Consider the following 19,763-nt stretch of genomic DNA (forward strand, 5'->3'; position numbering starts at 1 on the left):
ATAAACATCTGACTGAAAATGAATCCGACCACCATCCTACTCTTTACAGAATCATAGAATTGTTACGGCACAGGACAAGATCATGTGGCCCATCCTCTCTGAACTGGTTCTCTGCATGAGCCCTTTCGTGCTCAATCCTTTCGTGAGCGGGAACAGTTTCTCCGTATCTACTCTGTCCAGACCCTTCATGATTTTGAACATCTTTACATCATCTCTCGGCCTCCTTCTCTCCAACTTCATAGTTGAAATTCCTCATACATTTAACATATGAGTTAGGAGCAGGAAGAGGCCATTAGAGCGTCAAACCTGCCCTGCTATTCAATAAGATCATGGCCCAAACTCCACTTTCAGCCTACCCCTGATATCGTTTTCACTCCCTTGTTTCAGTATATCCTACCCCCTTATAGTATTCACACATACCTGGAATTAAATTGATAAATCTTTTTGCATTCTCCAGTGCCTTCAATCCTTCCAATAGTGTAGCTCCCAGAACTGTATACAGAACTCCAGCTGAGGTTGAACTAGTGTGTTATACAAGTTCAACAAGCTCTTAATTGATAAAACCTAGGATACTGAATGCTTTATTAGCTGTTCTGTCCACCTCTCCTACCACCTTTGATGATCTGTGTAGTCAGGCCCCTCCGTTTCTAGACCCGTTTACAGTTATACCCATTGTCTCTCCATGTTCTACCTGCCAAAATAAATCACTTCACGTTTCTCTGCATTGAACTTCACCTGCCACCTAACCGTCCATTCCACCAACTTGGCTAGCACAATTTTGGTGCAATTATTAATAATAATAATCGCTTATTGTCACAAGTAGGCTTCAATGAAGATACTGTGAAAAGCCCCTAGTCGCCACATTCCACCGCCTGTTCGGGGAGGCCGGCCACCACACCAAGGTCAGGCTCAGCAGTAGATTCTGTTGCAAAGTTGTTTGCATCAATGTGTAAAGGTAAAACCTCCAGATGACCACAGAGTGCTTTGCCCTTTGAGGGGGAGAGCTGACTGATGGTGCTTTAACCTGAGGATCACCATACCTCAGACGAGGGGCAAGGTTGGGAAGGCCGGGCCTTTGTGAATAACCTCAGCCAGTACGGGAATTGAACCCGTGCTGCTGGCTTTGCTCTGCATCACGAACCAGCTGTCCAGCCAACTGAGCTAAACCACCCCCGCGTCATGTGCAGCAGTGGAAGATGGTGTTGTTAAGTTGGACCATCGGATGATGAACAAGGCAAGTCGGTAGGATTGTATTCGCTGGAGTTCAGAAGAATGAGAGAGGATCTCGTAGAAACCTATAACATTTCATCACGGCTAGACAGGGTACGGCACTGAGGACCCGGGTTCGATCCTGGCCCCAGGTCACTGTCCGTGTCGAGTTTGCACATGAGGGCACCAGTCCCTCTGAGTCAGAAAGTTGTTGATTCAAGACCAGGTTCAGAGACTTAATCACAAAACCAATCCTGACAGTGGGTCTCACTCCCACAACCCAAAGATGTGCAGGGTAGATGGATTGGCCACGCTAAATTGCCCTTTAATTGGGAATAAAAATAATTAGGTACTCTAAATTCTTTTAAAAAAATGAACACACCCTTATTCTGCGATTGTGCCTTCTGCTCCGACACTCACTCATGAGAGGAAACATCCTCCCCACATCTACCCTGTCTAGCCTCCTAAGAATCTTGGGCAGGATTCTTCGTCCCTCAGACCCTTTTCCTGGTGAGCCCCCCCACCCCCCCCCAACCGGGAACCTCCATCCCGGAAGCCAGCCAATGGGGTTTCAGTTGTGGCCACCCCCACGCTGTCGGGAAATCCGAGGATGGGGGTGTGAGTGCGCTGCCGGCGAAGCGGCAGATTCCGCCGACAGAGAATCCCACCCATTATGTTTCGATCATACCACCTCTCATTCTTAGGTTAGGTGGATTGGCCATGTTAAAATTGCCCTTAGTGCCCAAAGGGGTTGGGGGGGGGGTTGCTGGGTTATGGGGCAGAGGTGTGGGGCTTAAGTAGGGTGCTGTTTCCAAGGGCCGGCGCAGACTCGATGGGCAAGGTGGCCTCCTGCTGCACTGTAAATTCTATGTCTATGTCTTCTGAACTCCAAGGAGTACAGACCCAACATGTTTAATCTTTCCGCATATAGCAGTCCATCCATACCCGGGATCATCCTCGTAAACCTCCTCTGTACTGCCTCCAGTGGTAACATATACACACAGACACAGAACATACAGTACAGAAGGAGGCCATTTGGCCCATCGAGTCTGCACCGACCCACTTAAACCCTCACTTCCACCCTATCCCCGTAACCCAATAAACCCTCCTAACCTACCTTCCCTTTAATAAGGGGCCCAAAACCTTACACAGTATTCTAAATGTTACTGGAGAGAATTATCCTGCTCTTCTTCAAAATAGCAACATGAACATAATAAGACACAAGCAAGTGCAGTCAATTCTCATTCACTGGAGAGGCTAGACAGGCTCTGCTACAGTACTGCAATCTCGTAGTACTGTGCTAGACTGTCAGTCTTGGTTTTGTGATTAAGTCTCTGAACCTGGTCTTGAATCAACAACATTCTGACTCAGAGGGACTGAGATACACCTGGTGCCCTCATCCAGCGACAACCCACAGGTGTACAAGGAGAAAACACAACAAGACCACTAGTCAGTCAGCAGATTCTGCAGCAAGTGCACACTGGGTCACACACCGGCCTCCTTTCCTGTTGAAAAACTATCAAACAAAGAGAAATATAATTCTAAGAAATCTGAAGTGGAGTCCTACAAAAATGTATGGGATTGAAGATGCAATTGGGACGCTCCCACCTCCTGTGAGCTTCTTCAAATGAGGCGCTGAAGGTTAATTACTTGATAGACCTGTTTCTCGTTGGACACAGGGCTGAGAACGTGTTGAAGTTAGGAAATCTCAGCGGCTGCCTGAAGGGCTACTCTTCCTAAATTGATTGGAGCTCTGATGTGATGTAACCTGAGGAAGGAGCAGCGCTCCGAAAGCTAGTGATTCGAAACAAACCTGTTGGACTTTAACCTGGTGTTGCAAGACTTCTTACTGATTGGAGCTGTGCTATTGGATTATGGATAAGGTGGGGCCTTGCTCAGATCTGGGTGTGTGGTTAAAAACGACCCTCTGTGCCGATGCATGTCAGTTGGCATTTCATGCATGGGCTTTCTGAAGATTTCAGTGGATCTAAAAGGAACTTGTGCAAAGTTGTTTATGGTGGTTTCTTTATTCTCGGAAGTTTTCAGTATATATATATAGTCCAGTTGCTGTAGTCACGAAGCGCACTTTGCAGCAGTTTGGGGTTGGTCCACCACAGTAATATGAGGTGATGCAGGACATTGTCTGCATTGCGAGCCTCTACATCATGGGGCTAAAATAAATAGACGTCAAATTAAAAAAAAGCCACTATACTTTCCAGAAATGCGCATTCTATTTTTTATTTTAATCTCGAGAGTCAGCTTCTAAATGTCAAAAGCCAACATGCATGACATCACTGGATGCATTAAAAGCTAAACCTATTGGCCACCAAGTTTATGCACCAATATAATGACTGCGTTAAAGGTGTTTTATTGAATATTCTCTTTGGATTTTGTGTGTCAGCAGGACTTTAACCAGGCTCCAAAAATAAAGGGAGCGCTGACAGACTTGAGGCTGAAAATCTAGAAGCTCGGTTATTTTTAGTGCATCAATTGCTCACCCACGTGTTGGTTTAAGTTGATTAGAATGTTCCACCAGGCGTCTATCGACTGGACGTGGCCAGTTGTTCTCCTCGGCCTGCTGACTGGGATTGCCTCCCCGGCTCCAATAGCAACCAAAGCCAGGGGGAGCTTGGAAGGGAGATGGGAGACTCTCCTCTCCAGGTCCCTGTATCCGATCTCCGGGAGGAGCTTAGACCGCGGCTGGGACAGGGACTATTTCACTGGAATCAAGAGAGTGAGGAGGCTTTATTGCAATGTTGGCATCGGCTTTCACCTCCAAATCACGGCTGATGGGCACATTAATGGAGCACACACTGAGAACCAGTACAGTAGGTAGTTCTGCTGCTATTTTTTGCATTCTCGTCCAGTTGCTGCTAACCAAACTGAATTCTTTGCAACTTTGTTTGACCAGCATCGATAGGCAAGTGATTGCACGGGAGTTGATAAATTGTACTGTCTGCAGGATTAAAATAAACATGATCTCCTTTTGTTTCCCCTACCTGGAAAGCGTTAGAAAGTTACCCCCAAACCACGCAAGAGTCCTATCTCGATTGAGTCTTTCATCAAGGAGTTATTTCTTGGAAAATGCTACTTAAAGAGTTTAACAACCTGTTAAGTGGGCATTACTGCAACACAGTTGCCTCCTTGCTCTATAATGCCACCTGAATGCCTCAGATCCTTGGGCAGTGTATGCAAACTTTTGCTTTTGAGATTTTGGATGGTTTAAATGCATTCGAGTACCTGCTGGAGGTCTGTGCAAACATATATTAGAAACTGAACAAGAGTGAGTAGCTCTGGACACACTTGTCAATGTTGAACATTATAAAGAGAGTAACCTGCGGAAACAGAATGCTTGTTAACTTGTAACTGTGGAGCATGCGACCCAATTGATACACCGGCCTTAACTGGTTAAATGCATGTTATGAATACTGTAAAAATAGAGAGCGGGGTATGCCACTTTGGCGTTCCCCTTCTCGTTTCCGGGTAGAACTGTTATTCTTGCATTTGGGGCGAATAATTCCACACCCGTGATTTTTTTTAAATCATTCGTGCATCTTGCAAAGGAAGGCAGTTAATGAATGGAAATTGAAGAACTTTGGACAGCGAGGGGCTGAGTTTCCAATAAAGCTTATTGTGCCTTGGCTGAAGTACAAGATCACGTCAGCTGATGAAAGAAATCAGGAACAGCAGTCAGTATATTTGTGCTGCATTGCAGGCCCTTTTCTATTTAGACCACCTCTTTCTCCTAACCACCACTCCTCCTCCATGCCCCAAGATGCTTCGGTAAAATTAGATTACATGTGCCACAACATGACAGTAAATCAGGTTACAATTTGCTTGTGTTTGTATGGGGAGGGGGTGCTGTTTGCCGAATACCTCTCTTTTCTCTAGACAGTGAGGTAGAATAGTTCGACTTCTGTTAACAATAATTGTGCATTTTATTTTCATGTTTCACCAACAATGGGTTAATACAGGTTCCTTTATTGAAGCATTGAGATCTTCTGAAGTAATGTTGGAATCTGGTATCTGTAGCATTTCAATAATTTTTAAGCTAGGTTTTCTTAAAATACACCAGGAATTCATTCTGGTCTCTCCCGCTTTGTATTTTTTTTGGTGTGTATGAAATGTTGACAGTCGCACAGAATACGGAGACCGTAAAAGGTTGAAACAAATTGCAGCTGGTGATGATTTAATTTAACTTTTTTGACATCTCGCCTGCTAAATACTGAACATGAATGCTGGGCACTTGTTTATTTATGATTTCTGTGTGAATATTTTTGTGCTCCATCCTGGGAATACAAAATCAGATGTTGCTTTAAAGTAGCATCAACCCTTTTGCATGTGTTCTGTAACATTATGGTCATGCTACTGGACATGTGTTGTGTAACATTGTGGTCATGCTACAGGACATGTAGTACTGAGGTCTGGTCTGTTAACCCTCCAGTCCAAAGATGTGCAGGCTAGGTGGATTGGTCATGGTAAATTGTCCTTGGTGTCTAAAAAGGTTAGGTAGGGTTACTGGGTTATGAGGATGGGGTGGGCTTAAGTGGTGTGCTGTTTTCGGGTGCTGGTGCAGACTCAATGGGCCAAATAGTCTCCTTTTGCACTGCAAATTCTATGAAACTGCAGCAATTTGAGAGTGATTTATTTTAAAATCTGGAAATAAGAGGTGGTGTCAATAAAAGTGACCATGAAAAGCTGCCGGATTCTCAGAAAAATCCCAACTAAAGTAAAGTAATCTTTATTGTCACAAGTAGGCTTACATTAACACCGCAATGAAGTTACTGTGAAAAGCCCCCAGTCGCCACATTCCGGCGCCTGCTCGGGTACACTGAGGGAACATTCAGAATTTCCAAATCGCCTAACAAGCACGTCTTTTGGGACTTGTGGGAGGAAACCGGAGCGCCCGGAGGAAACCCACGCAGACACGGGGAGAAGGTGCAGACTCCGCCCAGACAGTGACCCAAGCTGCGAATCGAACCTGGGACCCTGGAGCTGTGAAGCAACAGTGCTAACCACTGTGCCACCCTGCTGCCCACCGATTTGGAGAATTATGAGCAGTTTAGTGCCCCGTATCGAAGGAAGGATGTGCTGGCCTTGGAAAGGGACCAGAGGAGGTTGACGAGAATGATTCCTGGAATGAAGAGCTTGTCGTATGAGGAACGATTGAGGACTCTGGGCCTGTACTCGTTGGAGTTTAGAAGGATGCGGGGGATCGTATTGAAACTTCCAGGATGCTGCGAGGCCTGGATAGAATGGATGTGGAGAGGATGTTTTCACTAGAACCAGAGGAGACAATCTCAAAATAAAGGGGCGATCCTTTAAAACCGAGATGAGGAGGAATTTTTTCAGCTGGAGAGTGGTGAATCTGTGGAACGCTTTGCCACAGAAAGCTGTAGAGGCCAAATCACTGAGTATCTTTCAGACAGAGATAATTTCTTGATTAATAAGGGGATCAGGGGTTATGGGGATGAGAAAAATATCAGCCATGATTGAATGGTGGAGCAGACTCGGTGGGCCTAGTGGCCTAATTCTGCTCCTCTATGTCTTATGATTTTATGTCCTTTAGGGATGGGAGCCGCCCGTCCTCGCTTGGACTGGCCTACAACTTCAATCCCATACCAACACCTGGGCAATATAATTTTTCTAAAATACACCAGCAAGCCATTTGGTTGTGCCAAGCATTTTGGCGAAATTGCACAGCACTTTCTCAAGAAAGTGAGAGATTGGCAGCAAATCCTGGCTTTGGCGGTGTTGTCCACATCTCCAGAATAAACTTTATAAATAGACTTTAAAAATGAGCCTTGCTAAGTGCACTACTGTGCCTAAGTTCTTTTATACCTCACTACAGGTGGCGGCCCAATCAAATGAAGCCACCATCTTGACAGGCCTCGGTGTATGTTATGTAAAATGTTGTCCTAGTTGAGTGGTAAACAGTGGGTGGCCCTGGGACCAGGGATTTAATGATGATGAACAATGTTTCAGGGCTCTTCTGTTGGAAGTACCAAGAATATCGTGCTTCCTGTTGAGTGGTCTCAACATCAAATCCAAAAGGTAAATAATTACAGGTGTGGCGTTATGAATTCAGCAGTGAGGAACTCCATTCTTTATTCTTCAAAGCTTGTTGACCACCTACAGGACACCAGTCAGGAGTGTGGTGGAATACTCTCAAGACCACTCAAGAAGCTTCACAATATCAAGGTCCAAGCAGCCTACTTTCACCCCATTCACTTCCTCCACCACCTGGAACAACCTAGGGTGGCCGGTGCATGGGAACACCAACTAGCACCTACACATTCCCAACCGAGTCGCACATCATCCTGACTTGAAACTATATCACTGTTCCTTCACTGTTGTAGGGTCAAAATCCTGCAACTCCCTAAGAGCACTGTGGATGTACCGACACCCCTTGGACTGCAGATTCGCTGGTCAATATCCTAAACCGTGATTGTTTCCCCAATGGGGCAAGTTTGGGGACTGGAAACCTTCCGGACTCCCGTTTGCCGCCCCAAAGCAAAGAAATCAACCCCAGGTTTCTCGGCCTTCATCGCCATCCAGTTGGTGATTGCAGGCCTGGGTATGATGTCAAATAGCTCGCCAAACGCACGATTAAAGCTCACTCGTGAAACAGTTTTCTTTTGGTTCAAGGGATGTGGGCGTGGCTGCCGAATATTTACAGTCAAAGAACAAAGAAAAGTACAGCACAGGAACAGGCCCTTCGGCCCTCCAAGCCCGTGCCGACCATGCTGCCCGACTAAACTACAATCTTCTACACTTCCTGAGTCTGTATCCCTCTATTCCCATCCTATTCATGTATTTGTCAAGATGCCCCTTAAATGTCACTATCATCCCTGCTTCCACCACCTCTTCCGGTAGCGAGTTCCAGGCACCCACTACCCTCTGCGTAAAAAAACTTGCCTCGTACATCTACTCTAAACCTTGCCCCTCTCACCTTAAACCTATGCCCGCTAGTAATTGACCCCTCTACCCTGGGGAAAAGCCTCTGACTATCCACTCTGTCTATGCCCCTCATAATTTTGTAGACCTCTATCAGGTCTCCCCTCAACCTCCTTCGTTCCAGTGAGAACAAACCGAGTTTATTCAACCGCTCCTCATAGCTAATGCCCTCCATACCAGGCAACATTCTGGTAAATCTCTTCTGCACCCTCTCTAAAGCCTCCACATCCTTCTGGTAGTGTGGCGACCAGAATTGAACACTATATTCCAAGTGTGGCCTAACTAAGGTTCTATACAGCTGCAACATGACTTGCCAATTCTTATACTCAATGCCCCAGCCAATGAAGGCAAGTATGCCGTATGCCTTCTTGACTACCTTCTCCACCTGTGTTGCCCCTTTCAATGACCTGTGGACCTGTACTCATAGATCTCTTTGACTTTCAATACTCTTGAGGGTTCTACCATTCACTGTATATTCCCTACCTGCATTAGACCTTCCAAAATGCATTACCTCACATTTGTCCGGATTAAACTCCACCTGCCATCTCTCCGCCCAAGTCACCAGGTTTATAAGTTGAAAAACAACTGCTGATTTATAAAAAGGATAATTATGCAGTAAATGCAACTGAATAACAACAAGCAAACCTATTACTCCCTTTAACTGTCCAACCATCTACCCACACACACCAGACAAAAACAGAGAGGGGTGGGTGGGGGTGGGGGTGGGGGGTGAAAATAATAAGGGTGAAGGTCAAAAGATAAGTCTTTGCTTCAAATGGTTGTTTGCAGCATGCTTTATTCAGTGTGCTTGTGGATTAAAGTCTCTGGTTTACAGCCTGCAAATAATCTTCCTTGTAGTTTAGCAATATTACTCTCCGCTTCTCCTGGAGAAGCCCCTTGCTGCACATCCAACCTTTTGGTGAGAATTAGCTTGGATGGTCCCGTGTTTTCGGGATCCTTAAGGGGGAGGGGGAGCAGCCCCAAGTCGTGGTGCATATAGGTACCAACGACACGGGTAGGGATAGGGATGTAAGGCAGGAATTCAGGGAGCTAGGGTGGAAACTGAGATCTAGGACAAACAGTTATTATCTCCTGGGTTGTTACCCGTGCCACGTGCTAGCGAGACGAGGAATAGGGAGAGGGAGCAGTTGAATACGTGGCTACAGGGATGGTGCAGGAGGGAGGGTTTCAAATTTCTGGATAATTGGGCTCATTCTGGGGTCGGTGGGACCTCCTACAAATGGGATGGTCTACTCCTGGACCAGAGGGGTACCAATATCCTGGGGGGGAAATTTGCTAATGCTCTTCGTGAGGGTTTAAACTAGTTCAGCAGGGGCTTGGGAACCTGAATTGTAGCTCCAGTATACAGGAGGTTGAGAGTAGTGAGGTCATGAGTAAGGTTTCAAAGTTGCAGGAGTGTACCGGCAGGCAGGAAGGTGGTTTAAAGTTTGTCTTCTTCAATGCCAGGAGCATCCAGAATAAGGTGGGTGAGCTTGTGGCATGGGTTGGTACCAGGGACTTCGATGTTGTGGCCATTTCAGAGACATGGATAGAGCAGGGACAGGAATGGTTGTTGCAGGTGCTGGGGTTTAGATATTTCAGTAAGCTCAGGGAAGGTGGTAAAAGAGGGGGAGGGGTGGCATTGTTAGTCAAGGACAGTATTACGGTGGCAGAAAGGACGTTTGATGAGGACTCGTCTACTGAGGTAGTATGGGCTGAGGTTAGAAACAGGAAAGGAGAGGTCACCCTGTTAGGGGTTTTCTATAGGCCTCTGAAAAGTTCCAGAGATGTAGAGGAAAGGATTGCAAAGATGCTTCTGGAGAGGAGCGAAAGCAACAGGGTAGTTGTTATGGGGGACTTTAACTTTCCAAATATTGACTGGAAACGCTATAGTTGGAGTACTTTAGATGGGTCCGTTTTTGTCCAATGTGTGCAGGAGGGTTTCCTGACACCGTATGTAGATAGGCCAACAAGAGGTGAGGCCATTTTGGATTTGGTACTGAGTAATGAACCAGGACAGGTGTTAGATTTGGAGGTAGGTGAGCACTTTGGTGATAGTGACCACAATTCGATTACGTTTACTTTGGTGATGGAAAGGGACAGGTATATACCGCAGGGCAAGAGTTATATCTGGGGGAAAGGCAATTATGATGCTATGAGGCAAGACTTAGGATGCATCGGATGGAGAGGAAAACTGCAGGGGATGGGCACAATGGAAATGTGGAGCTTGTTCAAGGAACAGCTACTGTGTGTCCTTGACAAGTATGTACCTGTCAGGAAGGGAGGAAGTGGTCGAGCAAGGGAACCGTGGTTTACTAAAGCAGTCAAAACACTTGTCGAGAGGAAGAAGGAGGCTTGTGTAAAGATGAGACATGAAGGTTCAGTTAGGGCGCTCGAGCGATACAAGTTAGCTAGGAAGGACCTAAAGAGAGAGCTAAGAAGAGCCAGGAGGGGCATGAGAAGTCTTTGGCAGGTAGGATCAAGGATAACCCTAAAGCTTTCTATAGATATGTCAGGAATAAAAGAATGACTCGGGTAAGGGTAGGGCCAGTCAAGGACCGTAGCGGGAAGTTGTGCGTGGAGTCCGAATGAGATAGGAGAGGTGCTAAATGAATATTTTTTGTCAGTATTCACACAGGAAAAAGATAATGTTGTCGAGGAGAATACTGAGATTCAGGCTACTAGACTAGAAGGGCTTGAGGTTCATAAGGAGGAGGTGTTAGCAATTCTGGAAAGTGTGAAAATAGATAAGTCCCCTAGGCCGGATGGGATTTATCCTAGGATTCTCTGGGAAGCTAGGGAGGAGATTGCTGAGCCTTTAGCTTTGATCTTTAAGTCATCTTTGTCTACAGGCATAGTGCTAGAAGACTGGAGGATAGCAAATGTTGTCCCCTTGTTCAAGAAGGGAAGAAGAGACAACCCCGGTAACTATAGACCAGTGAGCCTTACTTCTGTTGTGGGCAAAATCTTGGAAAGGTTTATAAGAGATAGGATGTATCATCATCTGGAAAGGAATAATTTGATTAGAGATAGTCAACATGGTTTTGTGAAGGGTAGGTCGTGCCTCACAAACCTTATTGAGTTCTTTGAGAAGGTGACCAAACAGGTGGATGAGGGTAAAGCAGTTGATGTGGTGTATATGGATTTCAGTAAAGCATTGGATAAGGTTTCCCACGGTAGGCTACTGCAGAAAATACGGAGGCATGGGATTCAGGGTGATTTAGCAGTTTGGATCAAGAATTGGCTAGCTGGAAGAAGACAAAGGGTGGTGGTTGATGGGAAATGTTCAGACTGGAGTCCAGTTACTAGTGGTGTACCACTAGGATCTGTTTTGCGGCCACTGCTGTTTGTAATTTTTATAAATGACCTGGAGGAGGGCGTAGAAGGATGGGTGAGTAAATTTGCAGATGACACTAAAGTCGGTGGAATTGTGGACAGTGCGGAAGGATGTAACACGTTACAGAGGGACATAGATAAGCTGTAGTGCTGGGCTGAGAGTGGCAAATGGAGTTTAATGCAGAAAAGTATGAGGTGATTCATTTTGGAAGGAATAACAGGAAGACGGAGTACTGGGCTAATGGTAAGATTCTTGGCAGTGTGGATGAGCAGAGAGATCTTGATGTCCATGTACATAGATCCCTGAAAGTTGCCACCCAGGTTGAGAGGGTTGTTAAGAAGGCGTATGGTGTGTTAGCTTTTATTGGCAAAGGGATTGAGTTTCAGAGCCATGAGGTCATGTTGCAGCTGTACAAAACTCTGGTGCGGCCGCATTTGGAGTATTGCGTGCAATTCTGGTCGCCGCATTATAGGAAGGATGTGGAAGCATTGGAAAGGGTGCAGAGGAGATTTACCAGAATGTTGCCTGGTATGGAGGGAAGATCTTACGAGGAAAGGCTGAGGGACTTGAAGCTGTTTTCGTTAGAGAGAAGAAGGTTAATTGAGGCATACAAGATTATCCGAGGATTAGATAGGGTGGACAGTGAGAGCCTTTTTCCTCAGATGGTGATGTCTCGCACGAGGGGACATAGCTTTAAATTGAGGGGAGATAGATAAAGGATAGATGTCTGAGGTAGGTTCTTTACTCAGAGTAGTAAGTGCGTGGAATGCCCTGCCTGCAACAGTAGTGGCCTCGCCAACACTAAGGGCATTCAAATGGTCATTGGATAGACATATGGATGATAAGGGAATAGTGTAGATGGGCTTTAGAGTGGTTTCACAGGTCGGCGCAACATCGAGGGCCAAAGGGCCTGTACTGCGCTGTAATGTTCTACGTTCTATGACTCTGAACCTTTCCTGCGGATCCTTTAATGGTTCTTCTGTAAACCAATTCGTCCAGGCTTTCTGCCAGGTTGGAAACACAGCCTTTCTGGTAAGGGCATGGGTTTTCCCTCTTAAGTTGCCAAAATGAAACACTAAGCTCCTTGGGTCTCTGAACCATTTCCGTGGGATCAGATCCAGTCACCACCTGTCACCAGACAGAGCACAGCCTTTTGGGCCAATTCGTTGGCCAGCAGCCACATCAATCAAACTGAGTCATCACTTGAGGCCAGCCAATCACCAGTCTAGAACAGCCATGCTGTTGCTGTTTGAATTAAAGTTACAGGCTGCTTTGCCTTAAAGTCACAGGCCCATTAAACATCCATGGATCAAAAATAAAAGGAAGGGGTAATAAGGGAATGAACTAGCAGGAAGGACCCTTACACTGTCATAATTCAAATATATGCTGAGCAAAGCCATTCATAGGCCAGTGCTTTCAATTCTTTGATTTGAACACATCAAGAGAACAGTAGCCAGGCAGACATCTCATCAAGGCATTCAGACTGCACCAAGGATTACATGAGTTTACACAATCTTATGACCCATTATGTAATGCCCAATGGTGGCTGCAATGGGTTTTACGATGGCCACTGAACACCCAAAAAGTTCAATTCAGATTACAGGGAGGTAGCATTAGCAATTATAATGTAATCATTGAATATCTAGGGAAGGCTAATCCAGAGTTGATTATTGGGTAGTAACGGTCACTGCCATGGGTTGTGTAGCGGGCCTCCGCATTCTGAAGCAAGAGGACAATGTCTGGGGTCATGTGAGAGTACCCTTTTAAGAAATGGGTGTTTTAAGAAATGTACCTTTTTGAGAAATGGAGCTGCTCATGTTACTGGAGTGATGTCAGAGTGTGGGTGGAGCTGAACTCTACTTCTGCTTTTTTTAGTTTCAGTTTGAGAAAGCTTGGGTGTGTCTGTGTTTTTCAGTGAGCTGAATCTGAAGTTAAAAGTGAGCTGCACTGCTGTTGATCTCTGCCATCAAAAGACTATCTATGGATCATTTGGTGAATTCAGAAGAATTATAAATGTTTTCAGTCTTGAATGTAAACACTAATGTGCTCCAGTTTGAAGGTTTGTTAAGTTTTTTGGATGTTAAAAGAACAGCATACAGATTATTTAGTGTTGTATTCTTTGGGGGTGTATTTGAATTAATGGCTGCTAAGAGATTTACTGTTTTTATAAAAAAAAAAGATTAACTTGAGTTCACAGAATAAACATTGTTTTGTTTTTAAAAACCACTGGTCCATGTCTGCTGTACCACACCTGTAGAGTGGGCCGTGTGCTCCCCATACCACAATCTAGTAAAAGTTGTGGGTTAGGTGAACTCCATGATACACTTTGGGATTCTCTAAACCCTGGCCCATAACAATGGAATAACCAGAGAATGTCTGTATTGTGTGACCTCGTGCCAATTGCTTGACCTTGTACTCATTTCCAATGGAGGTACCTTTGACTTTGTACCAGAATCGATATTGTCCAGAATTAGAATTACTCCCAATGTGTTGGGTGACACATCTTCGTATTGGAGACTCTATACTGGCAAAAGGTTTGCACAAATAAAAGTAGAATGTAAAGATTCATCCACCCAAAAGCACATGCCTACATTAGTGTTTTTATTTTGCCTGGCAACGTACATAGGGAATAAAAGCGGGTGCTAAGGACCTGGGTTCGATCCCGCCCCAGTTCACTGTCCGTGTGGAGTTTGTGCATTCTCCCCCTGCTTGTGTGGGTCTCACCCCCACAACCCAAAGATGTGCAGGGTAGATGGAGTGCCCATGCTAAATTGCCCCTTAATTGGAAAAAAGAAGAATTGTGTACTTTAAATTTAAAAAACGAAAACAGGAGTAGGCCATTTACACTTCGAGTCTGTTCCGCCGTTCGTTATGATCATGGCTGATCATCAAGTTCAATACCCTAATGCCCCCCCCCATATCCCTTTAGCCGCAAGAGCTATATCTAATTCCTTCTTGAAATCACACAACATTTTGGCCTCAACTGCTTCCTGTGGTAGCGAATTCCACATATTCACCACTCTCTGGGTGAATCAGTCCTAAAAGTTTACCCCTTATCCTCAAACAATGACTCCTGGACAACATGCCCGCCATTGGGAACATTCTTCCTGAATCTACCCTGTCTAATCCTGCTAGAATTTTATAGGTTTCTGAGATCCCCTCTCGCTCCTTTTAAACTCCAGTGAATATAATCATGACCGACTTAGTCTCTCCTCGTATGACAGTAATCCCAGAAATCGCTTAGCGTTAAAATCTGAAAGCGTAAGAAAGATTCAAGCTAGAGAAATTACTGCTGATATAATGCAGCTCTTCTCCTCAGGGTAGGTTTTGAATCGAGAACGTGGGTGGTAATTTAGTGACTAGATGAGTTGGCCGTTGTAGAACCCATCCGACCTTTATTGGAATCAAAGGAATGAAAATCTGGCATGTTTATGAAAAGACCTGCCGGGTGGGATTGCCACCCAGGCAGCGAAGATAAAAATCTTTCTTTCTCACACTCTCTCTTTCCCTATTGCGCGCACATCGCAAATTCTCTGGATTATTTGTTTCCCGTGGCGATATTTGCTCGTGCTCGAAATCTTTATCTGTTCCCTTCACTTTCCTTTTCTGACGGTTTGATTTTGCCTTTTCTCCATTTGACGTTTTGCTGCTATGTCAGACGGAGGGTCTTTTTTTTTCTACAGAACTGAAGGCTGAGAAACCCAGCCACGTTTCGCTCTGCGATTGTTGAGTGGGAAAACACCGTAGGTATGGTCACTGAAAACTAGTGCACGGAGTTGGTGGAGCACTGGGGAGTAGAGCCATGTGGCAGGGCCCTGCACGCAAGGGGGTCAGGCTAGCGGCATAAGGAGGAGACTCTTCCTTGGGCGCCAGCACCGCCCCCATCACACGCTCCAGACAGGGGTATGGGCGGGCAAAGGGCCAAGGCGGGGTAATCAGACGGATCCAGATTAAAGGGTCTCTTTTTCTTGGAGTGGGGGGGGGCACACACTAGCAAACATGCTGGTGAATGGGAGTAACGTGGGGAGCGGGGGTGCTGCGGTGGGTGAACTGGGAGAGAGCGTCTAGCACATGTGGGGGAGCAGACCCAGGAACAAAGGCGAACCCAGGCATGCAGGGACAAATATGGCTGAGCCCATAGGGGTGTTCTGTCCACCAGTCCTATCAGGGTGGTCACCTGGAATGTGAGGGGACTCAACGGTCCAGTCAAGACATCCTGAATCTTTGCCCATCTAAAAAGCCTGAGGGTCAACGTAATCTTTCTCCAGGAGATACTCCTTAGAGCTTAATAGACCAGATGAGAGCTGGGTGCAACAGGCATACCAGGCGTACTTCGACATGAGAGTGGCAATACTGTTCAGGGGTAGCCTTCATGGCAACCAGCACGGTGGCTGATCCGGGGATAGTACATTACGGTCAGTGGGGTCCTGGAAGGAGTTCCGGTGGTATTAGTGAATGTGTATGCCCCAAACTGGGCCGCCGCCGAACTTATCGAAGAAAAACCATGACAGAGATCCCTGACCTTGACTCCACCAACTTATTACGGGTGGAGACTTTAATTGTGTATTGGACCCGAAGGCAAATAGGTTTACTCAAATCGGGGGCTTGATCAGGAATGGCAAAAGGAACTGACCACCTTCGTGGAATAGATTTGGGGGGTGGTGGACCAGTGAAGGTTCAGTCACCCGGGAGAGAAGGAGTTCCCCTTCTCCCACGACCATAAAGCCTATTCCCGGATAGACATCTTTGCGGTAGGAATGTCGGTGCTTCCAGGGGTAGTAGGGGCAGAATACTCCACAATAGGTATCTCGGACCACGCACCCCGCTACGAGTGTGGGGTTGGAGACAGGCCGGGCCCAACAACCCCCCATGTTGTTGAAAAGGCGTTGTGCGAAAGGATGACGCTGGCCATCGACGGGTACCTGACGGGTACCAAAGGTTGGGGGTGCCTTTCCCTCCACCTTGTGGGAGGCACTGAAGGCAGTGATCGGAGGGAAATAATAGCTCACCGGGATTATAGAGACTGGGGGGAGGAGCAGGCCAAGCAGAGGCTGATCGACTCCACTCTGGAAGTGGATCGCCGATACAGATTGAGCGTCGGTTATTCGACCGTGTCTGGGATTCACAAATTGTTTGAATTTGGAATACCTGTATAGGTATAGTTGTGAAACGTCACATACTTGGTGGATCTCAGGTGAACACCATGTTATTTGTTCACTACAAACATGAATTCGGCACTGGTACAAAAAGTGCCAATTTCAGAGCTTCAAATTTCATAATTTCTTCGAAGGGGTGCTCCATTGGCACTCTGCAGCCCCGTGGAGATGCCAGCGGGGAGGAAAAATTGCCACTGGAATTTGACCTCTCCACTGGGAAAGCAGTGAGCTAGCTCCTCCAGACACGGGGACCTGTTAATGAACCCGGGGACAAGGCCATCACCAGCTGAGGAAACGGGCAGCCTCACGAGAAACACCGCAGATCAGGGACGGGTGGCCACAGGCCCAGAGGAGATCAACGGAGCAAGTAGGACGCAAAACCGTCCTACTTCACGACCTTGAAGGTGAAGCAGTTCCTGGATGGGCTGGGCTTCCCAGCTGTGAGTGAGGAAAAGGGACAGGAATTTGGAAGCACAGTTGGGCCTGGAAGAGGTCGTGGAATGCATCAACTCCCTGCAATCCGGGTAGACACCGGGACCTGGTGGGTTCCCGGTGGACAAAATGTTGGCAGTAGCACTGGCCCCGCGCCTGCGGGAAATATTCAACGATTCGCTGTTGAGGGGGGTGGGAGCCGTGCTGCCCACGCTGACACAGGCCTCAATCTCACTGATCCCAAAGAAAGACAATGAGCCGGCGGAATGTGGGTCATCCAGACCCATCTCACTCCTAAACACTGCCGCCAAGGTCCTGGTGGAAGTTCTGGAGAGTTTCTTGCCAGAAGAGCTCGCGGAAGATCAGACCGGGTTTGTCGAGGACAGACCGCTGACGACGAACAGCAGACGCCTGCTGAATGTGGCCATGTCCCCACCCGGGGAGGAGACACCATCTCCGTAGAGGCAGAGGACACCTTTGACCGGGTGAAGTGGAAGAGCCTCATTGAGGTACTGGAACGGTTTGGGTTTGAGCCAATGTTCACCTCGTGGGTGAACCACTGTACAGCGCTCCCATGGCGAACATACGGACAACGCCACCAGCTCAGGCTATTTCCGACTGCACAGGGGGCAGGAGACCGGGGATGCTGGTGGTCCCCACTGCTGTTCGCTCTGTCGATTGAGCCACTGGCAATCGCGGTCCGATCAGCAGAGGTGATCACCCCCTTTGGATTTCGGCGGCAGCGCTGCGCAGGGGCCTTCTGGGAGGAGCAGCCCTTTGGATTTCGGCGGCAGCGGTGCGCAGGGGCCTTCTGTGAGGTGAGTAGTGACTTTAAAAACCCTTACCTTTGCAGGAGCAGCCCTTTGGATTTCGGCGGCAGCGGTGCGCAGGGGCCTTCTGGGAGGTGAGTAGTGACTTTAAAAACCCTTACCTGGTCCCGTGTCTGTTCTTCTTTTTTTTTAATATAAGGCGGGAACCGGAAGTTCGACCCGCGGACTTCTGGGAAGGCCCCCCCCCCCCCCCCCAACCAAAAACTCTGGTGGAGAGGAAACCAGAGACACTACACGTGTAGTTTCTCCCACCCGCCCTCCTCCTCTAACCTAATAATAAGACCTATTGGTGTGAGGTAAGTGCCATATTATATTATTATTATATTATTAGCATTGTGCAGGTCAAGGTTCGGAGGTGGAGGAACAGTCTCTGTCAGGGAGAGAACCTGAGAACATCTAAGACACTCAGAAGGTAAGAAGGTAAGTAAGTGATTTTTACTCATTTTTACTTTTATACCTTTTTCAAGTTGTGTGTGTCGGGGGGAAACTGAAGTGACATCACAGAAAAGCTGTGGCCAGAGTGGCTGGTTGGGATTCTACCCTAAATTTAAAAAAATTTGAGCATTGGTAACTAATTAAACATAATAACTTAATTATAATTTATAATTTAGAGGGATATCTAAGCCAGAGATCGGAGAGTACTATATTTAGCTTTCGCATTTCTATTAGAAATCTAGTGCTAGGAAACAGATAGTTAACAGTAACTTTGAAATTTAAAAAAAAATTAATTTTAATTAATTGACGCAATGTCAGTTAGAGGGGTGCTGTGCTCTGACTGTGAGATGTGGCAGGTCCGGGAGGCTTCCAGCGTCCCGGATGGCTTCATCTGCAGAAAGTGCACCCAACTGGAGCTCCTCACAGACCGCATGGTTCGGTTGGAGCAGCAATTGGATGCACTTAGGAGCATGCAGGTGGCGGAAAGCGTCATAGATCGCAGTTATGTAAATGTGGTCACACCCAAGGTGCAGGCAGAGAAATGGGTGACCACCAGAAAGGGCAGGCAGTCAGTGCAGGAATCCCCTGTGGTTGTCCCCCTCTCGAACAGATATACCCCTTTGGATACTGTCGGGGGGGGGGAATAGCCTATCAGGGGAAAACAGCAGCAGCCAGAGCAGTGGCACCACGGCTGGCTCTGATGTTCAGAAGGGAGGGTCAAAGCGCAGAAGAGTAATAGTAATGGGGGACTCTATAGTCAGGGGCACAGATAGGCGCTTCTGTGGACGTGAAAGAGACTCCAGGATGGTATGTTGCCTCCCTGGTGCCAGGGTCCAGGATGTCTCCGAACGGGTAGAGGGCATCCTGAAGGGGGAGGGCAAACAGGCAGAGGTCATTGTACATATTGGTACGAACGACATAGGCAGGAAGGGGCATGAGGTCCTGCAGCAGGAGTTCAGGGAGCTAGGCAGAAAGTTAAAAGACAGGACCTCGAGGGTTGTAATCTCAGGATTACTCCCTGTGCCACGTGCCAGTGAGGCGAGAAATAGGAAGATAGAGCAGCTAAACACTTGGCTAAACAGCTGGTGTAGGAGGGAGGGTTTCCATTATCTGGGCCACTGGGAGCCCTTCCGGGGCAGGTGTGACCTGTATAAGAAGGACGGGTTGCATCTAAACCGGAGAGGCATAAATATCCTGGCCGCGAGGTTTGCTAGTGTCACACGGGAGGGTTTAAACTAGTATGGCAGGGGGGTGGGCACGGGAGCAATAGGTCAGAAGGTGAGAGCACTGAGGGAGAACTAGGGAATAGGGACAGTGTGGCTCTGAGGCAGAGCAGACATGGAGAAGTTGCTGAATACAGCGGGTCTGGTGGCCTGAAGTGCATATGTTTTAATGCAAGGAGCATTA

The 19,763-nt window shown here is 47.1% G+C and overlaps 1 protein-coding gene across 2 annotated transcripts in view; it reads left to right on the forward strand.

Annotated features, from left to right (window-relative positions):
• The first annotated feature begins 3,733 nt into the window (after positions 1-3,733).
• The window catches only part of LOC140393708 (fibroblast growth factor 4A-like), a 52,326-nt gene continuing 36,296 nt past the window's right edge, over positions 3,734-19,763 (forward strand). Inside the window, exon 1 of one of the 2 annotated variants that reach the window (XM_072480014.1) lies at positions 3,734-4,037. In XM_072480014.1, the coding sequence (XP_072336115.1) occupies positions 3,734-4,037 (304 nt within the window). Of the gene's footprint in view, positions 4,042-19,763 lie in introns of both variants that reach the window. The other variant, XM_072480016.1, reaches the window with a different exon arrangement.

This window comes from Scyliorhinus torazame, chromosome 17, assembly GCF_047496885.1.
Source record: "Scyliorhinus torazame isolate Kashiwa2021f chromosome 17, sScyTor2.1, whole genome shotgun sequence".
In the NCBI taxonomy this organism is placed as follows: Eukaryota; Metazoa; Chordata; class Chondrichthyes; order Carcharhiniformes; family Scyliorhinidae; genus Scyliorhinus; species Scyliorhinus torazame.